The 13,720-nt window shown below is 36.0% G+C and overlaps 1 protein-coding gene across 1 annotated transcript; it reads left to right on the forward strand.

The window, feature by feature from the left end:
- The first annotated feature begins 4,302 nt into the window (after positions 1–4,302).
- Positions 4,303–11,533, forward strand: LOC125254610 (cyclin P). The gene is made up of 9 exons (XM_048169295.1): positions 4,303–4,448; positions 5,449–5,577; positions 5,910–5,985; positions 6,667–6,836; positions 6,911–7,009; positions 8,111–8,266; positions 8,339–8,497; positions 9,167–9,345; positions 10,924–11,533. The coding sequence occupies exons 1-9, from the start codon at positions 4,398–4,400 to the stop codon at positions 11,099–11,101; spliced, it is 1,197 nt and encodes a 398-aa protein (XP_048025252.1). The 5' UTR covers positions 4,303–4,397; the 3' UTR covers positions 11,102–11,533.
- The last annotated feature ends 2,187 nt before the right edge of the window (positions 11,534–13,720 follow it).

Below are 13,720 nucleotides of genomic sequence, written 5' to 3' on the forward strand. Positions count from 1 at the left end.
TATTACAATAGTAAAGGTTTTTTGTTTTGTTTTGTTTGTTTGTTTGTTTGTTTCATTTTGCCATTTGTGTGAGTGTGTGTGCTTCATTTCTACATGTGTGGGTGTGTAATAAGGTAGTCACAGTATATATTTGCAACAGGAAATGAAAAACTTCTCAAACCTTCTCGTTTAAACAAGATATATATTATCATCCCTCCTACATAGACTTACTCAGACAGGAAGGTCCTCACTGGTTTCAAACTGAAGTGCTTCTATGGGTCTTAAACGCGTCATGCCCAAAACGTGCCGTCTAGGTTTTGAAACAGCCCTTGTTGCCTTGACTGAGAGCGACCGCTAGATGGTGCCATTTGCCTGTGTCATTAAATAATACATTGCTCCGGACATGAATAACATTTGTGCACTCTCGTTCACACCATTAATGATGCTCAAATATAGTTTTTAAAAGAAACTTTTGGGTGGAGACATGAGGGGCAAAGATCTGAAATGGTCTGCTGTAGTTGTTTCACCCATCTTTCTTGTGTGTATATACCTACTTGTAGGACAAATCAGCTTTGAAGTGAATTATTTTGCAACTTTAACCATCGACTGTTCTTTTCTGAATGTTGATGAACAATCACGAATGTCATCATTGATGCTCAGTTTGCTTTTTTTTTTAGTGCTGGGGATGCAAACGTTGGGGAAACTTGAAATATTTCAGCAAACTTTTTTTAATTTTTTCCCTTTTTTTCTTTTTTTTTTTTTTTTTTTTTTTTTTGCTACAGAGTGCTCTGGGTTATGCTTTGCTATTAGGACATTCATGCAAGTAAATTCTTTTACCAAAAACTGTATGTCTGCCTTTTTTACTAACTCAACAGTGTGTGAAATTAACCCAGTGGACAGTAAGGGTTTTTAAGACCATGTTCTTCTGCCAGGGGTGTACAAGGAGAGCTCAATGGAGGACACATCTTATTGAATACTCTAAAACTTTTTTTTTCACAAGATTTAATTTGAATCATTTGTACATGGAGATGAAATATGCCTTTAATATGTACAAAATTATTTTATGATGACCGAGAGATCACGAATGCCGGTGATTAGTTCCAAAACGGACATAAGTAACAAATGCCGCATGATAATTTAATCTACTTCAGCAGTGGTCCGGATGTTAATTTACACCCAATGACACTGCAAAAAGCTTTCTTGGACAAAAATTAAATGCAGGGACACACAGTTTTTGCTTTTGACCAATCAGCATCCAGGGCCGGAACTATCCCTTTATAAACCAGTGATATTTTGCTGGGTGTTCCTGTAGTGCAGTGGACCACAACCAGGGAACAGGCGCAAACTAGGGGGCTGTAAGATGGCTTAAAGGGTATTTAAAATAAGATGAGCTAAATAAAGCAAAAATATCAAAATGTAAACTGCCATCAACAACTGTCACTTTTATTTAAAAAGTAGGATTTCAATGCTCATTGCAAACCTGTAAGTTTAAATGTATGGTTTCTAGACCTATTATAATAAATACCTAAATAATTAGTCTAAAGTTATTTTTTAATCGTGAAGAACACAATTTCACCCAAAAATGAGAATTCTGTCATTAATTACTCACCCTTATGTTGTTCTACACCTGTAAAACCTTTGTTCATCTTTTGAACACAAATTAAGATATTTTTGATAAAATCCGATGGCTCAGTGTGGCCTGCATTGCCAGCAAGACAATTAACACTTTTAATGCCCAAAAAGCTACTAAAGACATATTGAAAACAGTTCATGTGACTACAGTGGTTCAACCTTAACCACTGCCAAAAAAACAAAATAATGACTTTATTCAACATCTAGTTATCAGTGATTTCAAAACACTGCTTCATGAAACTTCAAAGCTTTACAAATCTTTTGTTTCGAATCAGTGGTTCAGAGCGTGTATCCAACTGCCAATGTCACGTGATTTCAGTAAACGAGGCTTCGTTACATCATAAATGTCTTGAAATTTCAAGTTCACCACTGGGGGGCATGTTAAATGTAGTCACATGAACTATTTTAAATGTTTTTAGTCGCTTTCTGGGCATTGAAAGTGTTAATTGTCTTGCTGGCAATGCAGGCCTCACTGAGCCATCAGATTTTATCAAAAATAGCTTAATTCGAAGATGAACAAAGGTCTTATGGGTGTGGAACGACATGAGGGTGAGTAATTAATGACAGAATTTGAATTTTTGGGTGAACTAACCCTTTAATTGGTCATAGGAACCCTGAAGAACATTTAGTTCTTGAAACTTCTGGAATCACAATTTCAATTGTTTATTTTAATCTATTCACTGTTAGTACATCTTAAGTAACCTACATGGGTCTTTGAATAATGTGCTGGACAATAAAGAGCCTTGGAATCAGTCAATTTTAATGATTTCTTTGGTCATGTCCATCACGGTGCTGATGAATGCCCACACAACAAATACTAACCTCTAACCCTACCCAAACTCTAACCTTAAATTAACACTTCACTCAAAAATGAATATTCTCTCATCATTTACTTAGTCATGTCGTTCCAAACCGATATGACTTTCTTTCTTTAGTGGAACATAAACTATGTTTCAGTGATCTCTCAGGGATTTTCCCCCAATATTGTCAATAGTCGCCAAAACCGTGTCGCCACCAACATTCCTCAAAAAATCTTTTAAGTTCTGTATATCATACAGGTTTGGGATGAAGACGAGCACATCTTAATGGCATTACCTACTATTTGCCATGATCTGATTTCACTGATCTTCACAAAGGGGTCCATTAAATCAGATTTTGTACTTGCGTATGTTATGTCACTAGAAAACATGGAGCGAGAATCAAAATATGTGAATTACTTCATGAGTTATTAAATAACATCTAAAACTGGGTATTTAAATGGTGTAATTATATGCAGTCATCAACAATGCTTCCAGTAGTCCTTGTAATAAAAGGCTACATCCAAAACATATAACTGAACCAACAAAAGTGCTTTCATGTGTGACTTGAAAGAAAGACTGGTTACTGACAAATCTGTTCTTCTCAAGAGAAAGTCCCAATCCTTTCCAAAGCGTTTTTAAGAATCCATGCATGGTACGATACCCTGTCTTAAAATGTGGAAAATTAGGATGTCTCCCTATGAGAGGACATCCTGCAAAGATCACTCACCGAACACAACAGGCAATCCTGATGGAAATGAGAAACAACCCAAAGACCTCCAGAAAACTACAAACTTCTGAAGTCTTTGTTCATGTGTCCATATCAGAACAAGAATGGTGTTCATGAAAGGACAACATTAAAGAAGCCGCTGCTGCCAAATAATATAAGGCATGTCTCCTGTTTGCACAAGTTGAGATGCTGTGGCATAGTCTAAAGAGGACTGTGCTATCAAGACAACCTAGAAATACTGGTAAACTGAAACAGATTTGTGGGGTGGGATTCAAAATTGGTCAAAAGTCTGTGACGAAACATTTGGTGGAGGTTGTGCTCCTAAAGGAGGATCTCCAGGTTACTAAATTCAAGAGTTTGCTTGCTCGGAACGATTACTCAGGGGCTGTTTACACGACACCATTATCTACTAAAAACTGAAAACTTTTTGTGTCTTAAAACACAAACTTTTGAAAACGGATTTCAAAGTGCACGTTTTTGAAAATGATACCGTTATTGTCTCCATGTAAACTACAAAAAAGCAAATCTGTGAAAACGGTGACGTAAAGCACATCCGTATTACATGTTCAGTCTATAGGCTTGTAGTTTTTCTTTACAAAGTGACATTGCCAACTACTGGCCTGGCAGCATAATACAGTGTTTTAGTCGTTTTCGTGGATATGTGTGAACGGGGATTGTTTTGACGTTATCTATGCCCTCAATGAAACAATGCACAGTATTTATTGAAACAACCAAGTACCCTTGTAAGACCCCCCCGCCCCCATAAAAACACTTTCTCATTCGATCTATGAAAATTCCATAAGTGACTTATTTTGATCTCTAAAAATGTGAGTTGTCACTGAATGGTGAGGAGTTTGCATCTAAATGTACCAGGCACATTCTGTGAATATGTTTAGTTAACATTAGTTAACTACTGTAGTTAACATGAACTAAGAATTAGCAATACTTCTTCAGCATTTATTAATCTTGGTTAATATTAATTTCAACATTTATTAATACAATATTAAAATAAAATGTTTGATATTTATATTTATTTAAATATATTTGGACAATTTCTCTCCAAATCTGTCCAAAACTACCCAAACACACAGGACATCCATAGACTTGCATGACTAGAGCAAGCTAGTGGCACAGGGCGGGGTTTAGTGAAGGGTCAATTAGTAAGCTTTATTAGTGCCACTGGTGTTAATTAGCTGATGCGTGTCAGTGTACAGCTGCAGATTCAGTGCGTGAAGGTAGCTGCAGTGTCCAGGTGAATCATGGCTCGAACTGGGTTTTGTGATTCCAGGCAACTGTTGGACCTCCATATGGTGAGAATGCATATAATTCCTAGAACTCCAGTGTAAATTGAATAATGGCCAAAATATGTCCAGTAAAAGCATTTTAACCTATCGGCAGGAAACTTTGTATAAGTTCACCATTATCTTCATTCTTACTGATCTATGAAGGCATCCTAAAGTTAACAAAAAAAATCAGACTCCATGTGGACTTAGTCATGACATCTATTTGAAGGCCAACCTCAAAGACAAATTCCCATGGTTTCCTTCTAGAAGTTCTGTGTTTTAGAACAGCAGTTTTTAATGTGTGTATGGTTAAAGGGATTGTTCACCCAAAATTGAAAGTTCTGTCATCATTTATTCCCCCTCAAGCTGTATACATTTTTGTTCTGCTGTAGACAAACAAAGATATTTAGAAGAATATTTGTAAATTGTAACCAAGCAGATCTTTCCCCCCATTGACTTGCATAGTATTTTTTTTTTTTTTTTCCATCTATGGTAGTCAATGGGGGACGAGATCTGCTTGGTTACAAACATTCTTCCAAATATCTTCCTTTTGTATACAGAAGAACATTAAATTTATACAGGTCTGGAACAACTTGAAGGGGAGTAAATTATGATAGAATTTATTTTTGGGTGAACTATCCCTTTAACATTTCTTAAAGAAACCATATACCTCAAATGTGAATATTAAAACTCTTGTGTCCTTTGAAAAAGTAGTTCAGTTGACCAAGGGTTTCAATAGTTTCGAAATTCACATTTGAGTGTGTATAGCCATTTGTTGTAGAATAAAATGTAGAATAAAAAAGTAATTGTGTGGGATAATTTTATCCACAGATATTACTTTGCTCATAATTGACAACTTCAAGATGGAGTCCATGCTAAATCTCTTCCAGGGTTTAGGACTAAAAACTAAATGTCTTTTGGATTTCTACAGACCTTGTACATTTGGATTGAAAGACTACCACTCTGTAAGGTGTTAATACTTTACTAACCTATTGTGAATAAATGAAATCATTTTGTACTTTAAAAGACTGAGGACAGACAAGCGCCTCTGCGGACGTGGGCAAACTCCTGTGTTCTGAGGGGGCGCAGGGTGTTTGCTGAAAGAGAGGAGGTTGGGTCAGGGCAGCACTACAAACCTTCACAGGAGAGTCGATGGGTAACTGCACCTTTTATGTCAGAGGTCTTCAGCCCTGGAGACCCACTGTGCTGCAGAGTTAGGTCCATCCCTAATCAAACACACCTGAAGTAGCCAATCAAGCTCTTCAGGATTGCTTGAAAATACACAGGCAGGTTGGAAAAACTCTGCAGAACCGTGGGTCCCCAGGAGCATAGTTGAAGACCTCTGCCTTATATCATTATGTGCCAGTTTAATGCAATTTATAACCTTCTCTGAATGTAATGGATAGAAAATCACCCTGGTGGTTCTTCAAATGATGTGTTCTCATCACCATTCTGCTGTCACAGTATTTCTTTTCTTTTTCTCTCAAGGTTCAAAGGCTTCCCATATCCGCAGAGGATGGGATCATAATGGACTATGCTCCGCAAGACGAATCAATAACTTCAGGTGATATTAAATAGCTTGTTTGATGCTGCTTTAATAGCTGAAGACCGTGATTTGGTACATTTTTCTCAATTTAGTATATTTGAGGCCAAGTTACAGCTGCAGGACATAATGCAGCAAAAATATAATGTCCATGCACTGATGTTAATGCTTAATTTTATCCAAAAACTACAATGTTTTGACCCCTCAGGTCATCAGGCCAAAGACCTGATTTAAATGTAGCTATTCCTGTAAATACATTGACTCAATGTGCGTTCAAAATACCAACTAGATTTTTGCGTTTCCTACTAAAATTGTTTTTTGCCTGTGTAAAACTTGCTACTACATTGCGAGGCTGTTGCTATGCCGTTGCTAGGTTCTGGGTGGTTGCTATAATATTCTGACCCTAAATATGACATCCACTTTAGTTCTGAGATGTTTTTCCTCCATTTTATTGTCTGCAAAGCCACTCGATTCACAAATGGTGTGAGGTTGTCCTAAAGTTTAATTCTATCTGTGGAAAAAGGTATTGGAAAGTGCCTGCCAGGACATTATCCATTAAGTTCACAGATGTTTTCTTTAACCATAAAACAACACAATGCACCACATAATTCAAAATGTTGGTAAGGTAAAATACCTGTGAAAAATCAATATGTAAAATTTACACTAAGTGCACAATTTATCAATCATGTGCAACAATGCTAGATGTCTATGAAGAGGAGGCTTTGCTGAAGTATCTGAACAGGTTGCCAGGTCCACCTAGTCTGCGGGAACTGATGCCCGGGCTTCTGCGCAGAGAGGTGGAAGTAGCCATCAGCAAGCTGGGGCTCCTTTATGACCAGACCTATGCATGGGACATCTTTTCAGACATGATGGTGAGGATGCGACACAAAGTACTGTTGATTTCCCCTCACTGTGGTCATGCATTTTTGTTTCTCTTGGTTTACAGAGAAGTCAGCTACTATGCACTCTTCCAAATGCTGACCTGCCCAAGCCTTTCACTGACACAACCAGAGCCATTTTGGTTGACTGGCTAACTCAAGTCCATGTAAGTGCAACAGATGCAAATTTGTAAGTATGACCTGTTTGTTCCATTTCTGTTTATGAGTGACAGAGGAAAAATTATCTGTGTTATCCTAACAGTGTGTATTATGAGTTAGGTGTGTGTTATAATATACACTACTGGTCAAAAGTTTTTTATATATATATATATATATATATATATATATATATATATATATATATATATATATATATATATATATATATATATATATATATATATATATATATATATATATATATATATATATATATATATATATATATATATATATATATATATATATATATATATATATATATATATATATATATATATATATATATATATATATATATATTTTTTTTTTTTTTTTTTTTGTAGTCTCTAATGCTCACCAAGGCTGCATTTTAATCAAATACAATAAAAACAATAATATTCAATTACAAAGTACTGTTTTCTATTGTAAATGAAAATAATGTTCTAAAAGTGGAAATAAACTGAACGAGTGTAGTGTTTATTAGGTAGGGTTAGGGGAAGGTGTAGGGAGGGTTTTTATTCTCCCAATAAGGCAGCATCCATTTAATAATTTTAATAAATATAATCACTCACACTATATTATTGCATCCTGTTAATGTACAAAAATACTGAGGTGCAAATAGTATCTGCCAATATAAAGTATAGATGGTATCTATACTATTTACTCTTATTGCAAAGAACTGATACTTTTACATAGTGTAAATAGAATCTATCACTATTTATCTAGTGTAATTAGCATATTGCTAAGAAAATGCTGCTATTTTCAGTGTAAATGGAATATATTGCTATTTTCATTTAGTGTAACTAGCATCTATTGTGAGGAAAAAGTGGAAAAAAAAGCAATATATTCCATTTACACTGATAATAGCAGCATTTTCTTAGTGATAGATGCTATTTACACTAGCAGCTATCGCTAAGAAAATATGCTATTTTCACTTAGTGGGCACTTATAGCAACTATCACTACTAAAAAAAAAAAAAAAAAAAAAAAAAAAGGCAGTGGCTATTTGCACCTTTTTTATATAGGTCAAAATGTATTATACATGATGGATGCTTGTTTTCACCTCAGGAAGTGTTTCAGTTCTCAGAGGAAACATTGTATCTTGCGGTACACCTGTTGAATCGAGCGCTAAGGCTCATCAAAGTGTCCATCACTGGCCTGCAGTTGCTTGGTGTGGTTTGCCTCTTTCTGGCTGCCAAAAAAGAGGAATGTCTTTTACCAGAGGTACTTCAGTGTTAATAAATAAGTTTAATGGAAACGTGAACTCTGCGCTAATAAGGTGTCAATGTTTGTCAGGTTTCAGAGCTCTGCTATCTGATGGAGAATGCCTACAGTAAGAAACAACTGCTACGGATGGAGAGGAGAGTTTTAACCGGGCTCAAGTTTGATCTTTACTACTGTCCCCCTCTTCACTTTCTTCTCATCTCTGCTTCCATTGCGCGCTGCAGCGACAAGGTCAGTGAACTTTTAAACTGGAGCTAATACTGCCTTTTTAATATTAAAGGTGAAGTAGGACCAAACACAATAGCAAAAGTTCTTTCTTGAACATCAACATCTCAAGGGGGAAAGGTGTTTTTATGGCACATTTTTCATTAATACCAGATCTAATTTACAAGATTACTTTATCTTGTATATCTTTGATATTAGGTTTACCTCTGTATTTCTCTATCTACACTCTGAGAAAACATCTGAATACTAAATTCCAAGATACTTGTGCATCATTCAACATCTCTGTGCTCCAAGTAATAATGTGACATGCAGCCAAAGTTAACTTTAAGAAAATGTGCAAAAACATCTTACCTTGTCCATTTCACATTTTTCCAGTGTCAGTGTTTGACTTTTGACTTGTTAGATTTTCCCCTTGTTTTCTCATGTTCCGTTTAGTGTTTCAACATAACCTGATATAAGAGCTTGTGCCTTCTCATTTTTCCTCTGATAAACTGCTTTAAGAGTTTCATCATGTTAAAATCATAAGCGAGCCAACCTGTCATTTTGTTTGACTAACATGGAATACCCTTTCTTGAAAAGCAGTAGGTGTGGTTAAGTAACTGCTGTCATATGGTCAGTTGTTTAAATTTTCAATGTGGTCTTGCAATAAAATGTTCCTGAATCACTTCTGTTCAGGTGGTCTGGATGGCACGGTACCTGTTGGAGCTGTCGCTCCTGGAGGGGCAGTGCGTGGTGTATCTGCCCGTCCAGCTGGCAGGTGCTGCCCTCCGTCTGGCCCGAAGTATCCTCCAGGAAGCTCCCACTCCAGATGGAGAGACGGCCTGGTGCATTGCCTCTAGTATCCATATAGGAAGGTCAGGAGAAGTAGCTCTTTAGTACTGCTCACAGTTTTTATGGATTGATTTCTGGGAGTTTGAGCTTTAACTTTAAACACATTGTTTTGAAAAGGACCTTAGGAGAGTCCAATGATGTATACTACCAATCAAAAGATAAAAAAAATGAATTATTATTGTTAAACAACTTTTATTACTGTTTGTCTTTTATGGCCACCCAGGCTGCATTTATAAAATGCTTTAAAAAGTAATATTGTGAAATTACATTTTAAAACAATGGTTTTCTATTTTAAAATGTCATTTATTCCTGTCAAAGCTGAATTTTCTGCATTCTTTACTCCAGTCTTGAGTGTCACATGATCCTTCAGAAATCATTATTATAATTACTGAAGACTGGAGTAATGATGCTGAAAATTCAGCTTTGCTATCAGAGGAATAAATTACATTATAAAATATTCAAATGGTAGAGAGGCTAAAAAAATGTATTAAGTTCACAATACATATTATGGTTTTACTGTACTTTTTGATCAAATGAATGTAGCCTTGGAAAGCATAAGACTTTCAAAAAACAATTTATTCCTAACTTTTGAGTGGTAGTGCATGTGTAAGAATGCTTCCCCCCCCCCCCCCCCCCAGTTCTCTCGTACTTGGCTATTTGATGCTTTCATATAATTAAATTCCCAAATTTTTAAAAGTAGAAAAATGTTCACATTTGATTTACAATTATTTTTAAATGGGTTAATTCACCCAAAAATGAAAATTGTCATTTATTACTCACCCTCATGTCGTTCCACATCTGTAAGATCTTCGTTCATCTTCGGAACACAAATTAAGATATTTTCATGAAATCCGAGACGTTTCTGATCCCTCATAGACTGCAATATAATCACCACATTCAAGGTATAGAAGGGTATTAAAGGCATCGTTAAAACAGTCAACCTGTTATAAATAAATATAAATATAAAATAACTCCCTTTTGTCATTCTCATACATTTACATCATGGGCTTCCAGGTTCTACGTCAGAATGCGGACTCCGTTATTGGTCTGCTCCGGTGTCGGCATCAAACGCATGCGTTGTGCTGCTCACGTGTGCAGCTTTGGCCAATGCTGAGCTGGTATTCAGACGTAAACATGGAAGCCTTCACTGTGCTTACTGCATCAACTGCGCAAGTATAATGACAGGGAAGAGAAGAGATTGTTGAATAAAGTCATTATTACTTTTTTCACGTTGACCATTTTAACCATGTCTTTTAATACCTTTCTGGACCTTGAAAGTGTTGATTTTATATTGCTGTCTATGGACGAGTCATAAACCTCTCAGATTTAATCAAATATCTTTATGTTCTGAAGATGAAGGTCTTACGGATGTGGAATGACATGAGGGTGAGTAATTAATGACAGAATTTTCATTTTTTGGGTGAACTAACTCTTTAAGTCATTTTATTTATTTATTTATTTATTTATTTATTTTTATGTATGTGTATATATAATATAAAATAAAATAATATAATTTTTTTTTTTTTATGTAATATATTTATAATCTTTTTTTTTTTTTTTTTTTTTTTTTTTTTCTCTGTCTTCCACTATTTCTGAGGCAGTGAAGCAGCTCTCCTCAGTATAATGCAGATCATGGCCATGGCAGCAGCGAGAGCACATGCTCGTGAGACCCGTGCAACTTTCATCAAGTTCTCCGCTATACAAACCCTCCATGTCAGCATGCACCCTGCCCTGAAGGCTGCCCCTGGCTTACTGGGCCTGTCGTGCCCTCAGACATGACGCTCTATCAACACCAGTGAGGAGGCCAAATGGGGCCGGAAATGTTCAGGACAGCTGCATAGCACTGCTACTCTGGGAAGGGAAATAAATGCGGAATGTGGCCAGTCACGAGCATTATTGCACTGGACATCAGTGAACATCAGAATACCTCTGTAGGAGAGCTGGTTACTCTTTTTGGACTGAATTGTTTTCTGTAACTTTTTATAGTAATCTTATGTCACAATGTAAAAGGATAAAGAAGAAATGTGTATTTATGTCTGTAGCTTTTAAGTGTTTATCAATGAAATGGTGAAAACTCTCTATATAGGTGTTATGGTGTCTAATGAAATTAAAGCACTTTGAAACATTTACTGTTTTTAAGTGTTTTTGAAAAATGTGTCTGTTTTAAGATTGTGAAAAATAAAAATGACATGTCTGTTTCGGAAAACTTAATTGGGAATCCATGCATGATTTGTGTGTCAGTACATCACTATATGAAATTAAATGTGATTTAAAAAAAAAAAAAAAGTGTGTAGGAGGTTCAGTGCACTCCTTCTCACATGACACTCTCAGCAGGGGCATCATGTGCAGAGTTGCCAGATTTGCATGTGTTCGTTATAGACTGGCCAAAACTAGCTTGATAATGCAAAAAATCAACTTTTAGATTCTTGAAGGTTTATTATATAATGACATCTATTGTTGCTGGTTCAGCTGTTAAATATGAAGCTCAGAAACATAACCTTGCAAAGCCAACATAACTATTGTCAGATTGCATTAAAAGGGATTAAATGCATATTAATAATAGGCATGGATATGGTCTTGTGCTATTTTCATTTGTTGGCTACACTTTTGCTGACAGGCCTGTAAATTCACAGTATGATGAAATCATTAGGGGTGCAGTGGTAAGTAGGCTATGTGCTTGACCTCTTCTATATGCGGATCGTAAATCGTTTCTATAGAATAGCATATATTTAATAAATACGTAATTAATCTGCTTTGTAAGTGAAATGTCAAACCCTCAAACTGCGGGAATTTTTTAAAAGTAGCTTAATCACGCCGGAAAAAAAAACACAAGGATTTGGCAACATGCTTTTTTTCCCCCCGTCTCTTTATGACGTCACCTGAACCGAGCGCAAATTTTTCAACGGGCGCCTGTGCACAGTACCGAACATGTGCGCGCAGCTCCTCTACTCTCGCCCTCACATGTCCGCGCACACCCGCGCAGCTGATTGGCTGACCCGAGCGCGCTGCGTCATTCCGCCCTGCAAAAACCACGTGGCGCTGTAGTAGAACAGCTGAGCGCTCGAGATCTGGCACATTTGAGAGGCGCGTGTGAGGCACAAGGAGATTTCACGGAGCGAAACATTTCCCCCCATTTCCCGGGAGTTTTGCTCTATAGTGTAGTCTGACGCGCATATTTTATTGACTGCCAATATGTTTCACACGTTGCAGTCTCATCGATTTCGGACCTATCAGTTCCAGGTCCCACTTGTACATTTTTATGGCCAGAATGTTCCCTTTCACTCTCGAATTATGTTCTTGTAACAGAAATATTGCTCTAAATGCAACCATAATTCATAGGGGGAAAATATGATAATGTACTGGTTCTTAACACAACCAACAAGATAACTATAACATTTAGATATGTATTAGTTATTTCTACAATAATTGTGAGTAATTGAAAATGATTGTTGAATCCCACATCCCACAAAAATACTATAGTAAATTGTAGCATACTGTATATATTATAGTATTTACAACATTGTTAATGAATATGCTACAGCATCCTGTAGCATTAACTATAGTGAACTGATAAACTGTAATAAATAGTATACTTTAGTTTTTACTACAGTAAACTGTAGTGTATATTGTAGATAATAAACCCTATCGGCCTAGTTGTAGAAAACTTAGTACAGTATTGGGTAATTTGTTTTATATCACTATAGCTTTTATATTACCACATCAACTATAGAATTACCACAACAAATTAATTCAAGTACTTAACTATAGTATGGTTCAAAACACTATAGTATTTACAATAAATTAGGCTACTATAGTATTTTTAATGTGGGATTATTTGTTTTTAATTGCATTGTTCTTATCAGATATCATAAAGCTAAAATATTATAAATGTAAACACATGAAATAGATAAGGAAACACTGCGTGGCAAAAAAGAAAACAACGTGAAAACAAAATATAATTAATATGGCCAAGCACATAAACCTGCATTTACACTCTTAAAAATAAAGGTTCTTTATTGGCATCTATGGTTCCATAAAGGACCTTTAATTATTAAATGATTAGTCCACTTTCAAATAAAATTTTCCTGATAATTTACTCACCCCCATGTCATCCAAGATGTCCATGTCTTTCTTTCTTCAGTCGAAAAGAAGGTTTTTGATGAAAACATTCCAGGATTATTCTCCTTATAGTGGACTTCAATGGCCTCCAGAAGGTTGAAGGTCAAAATTACAGTTTCAGTGCAGCTTCAAAGGGCTTTAAACGATACCAGACGAGGAATAAGGGTCTTATCTAGCGAAACGATCGGTCATTTTCGAAAAAAATTCAACTGTATATGCTTTATAAACACAAAATATCGCCTTGAACGTACTTCCAGTTTCCACATTCTTCAAAACACT

This window comes from Megalobrama amblycephala, linkage group LG19, assembly GCF_018812025.1.
Source record: "Megalobrama amblycephala isolate DHTTF-2021 linkage group LG19, ASM1881202v1, whole genome shotgun sequence".
NCBI classification, from domain to species: domain Eukaryota; kingdom Metazoa; phylum Chordata; class Actinopteri; order Cypriniformes; family Xenocyprididae; genus Megalobrama; species Megalobrama amblycephala.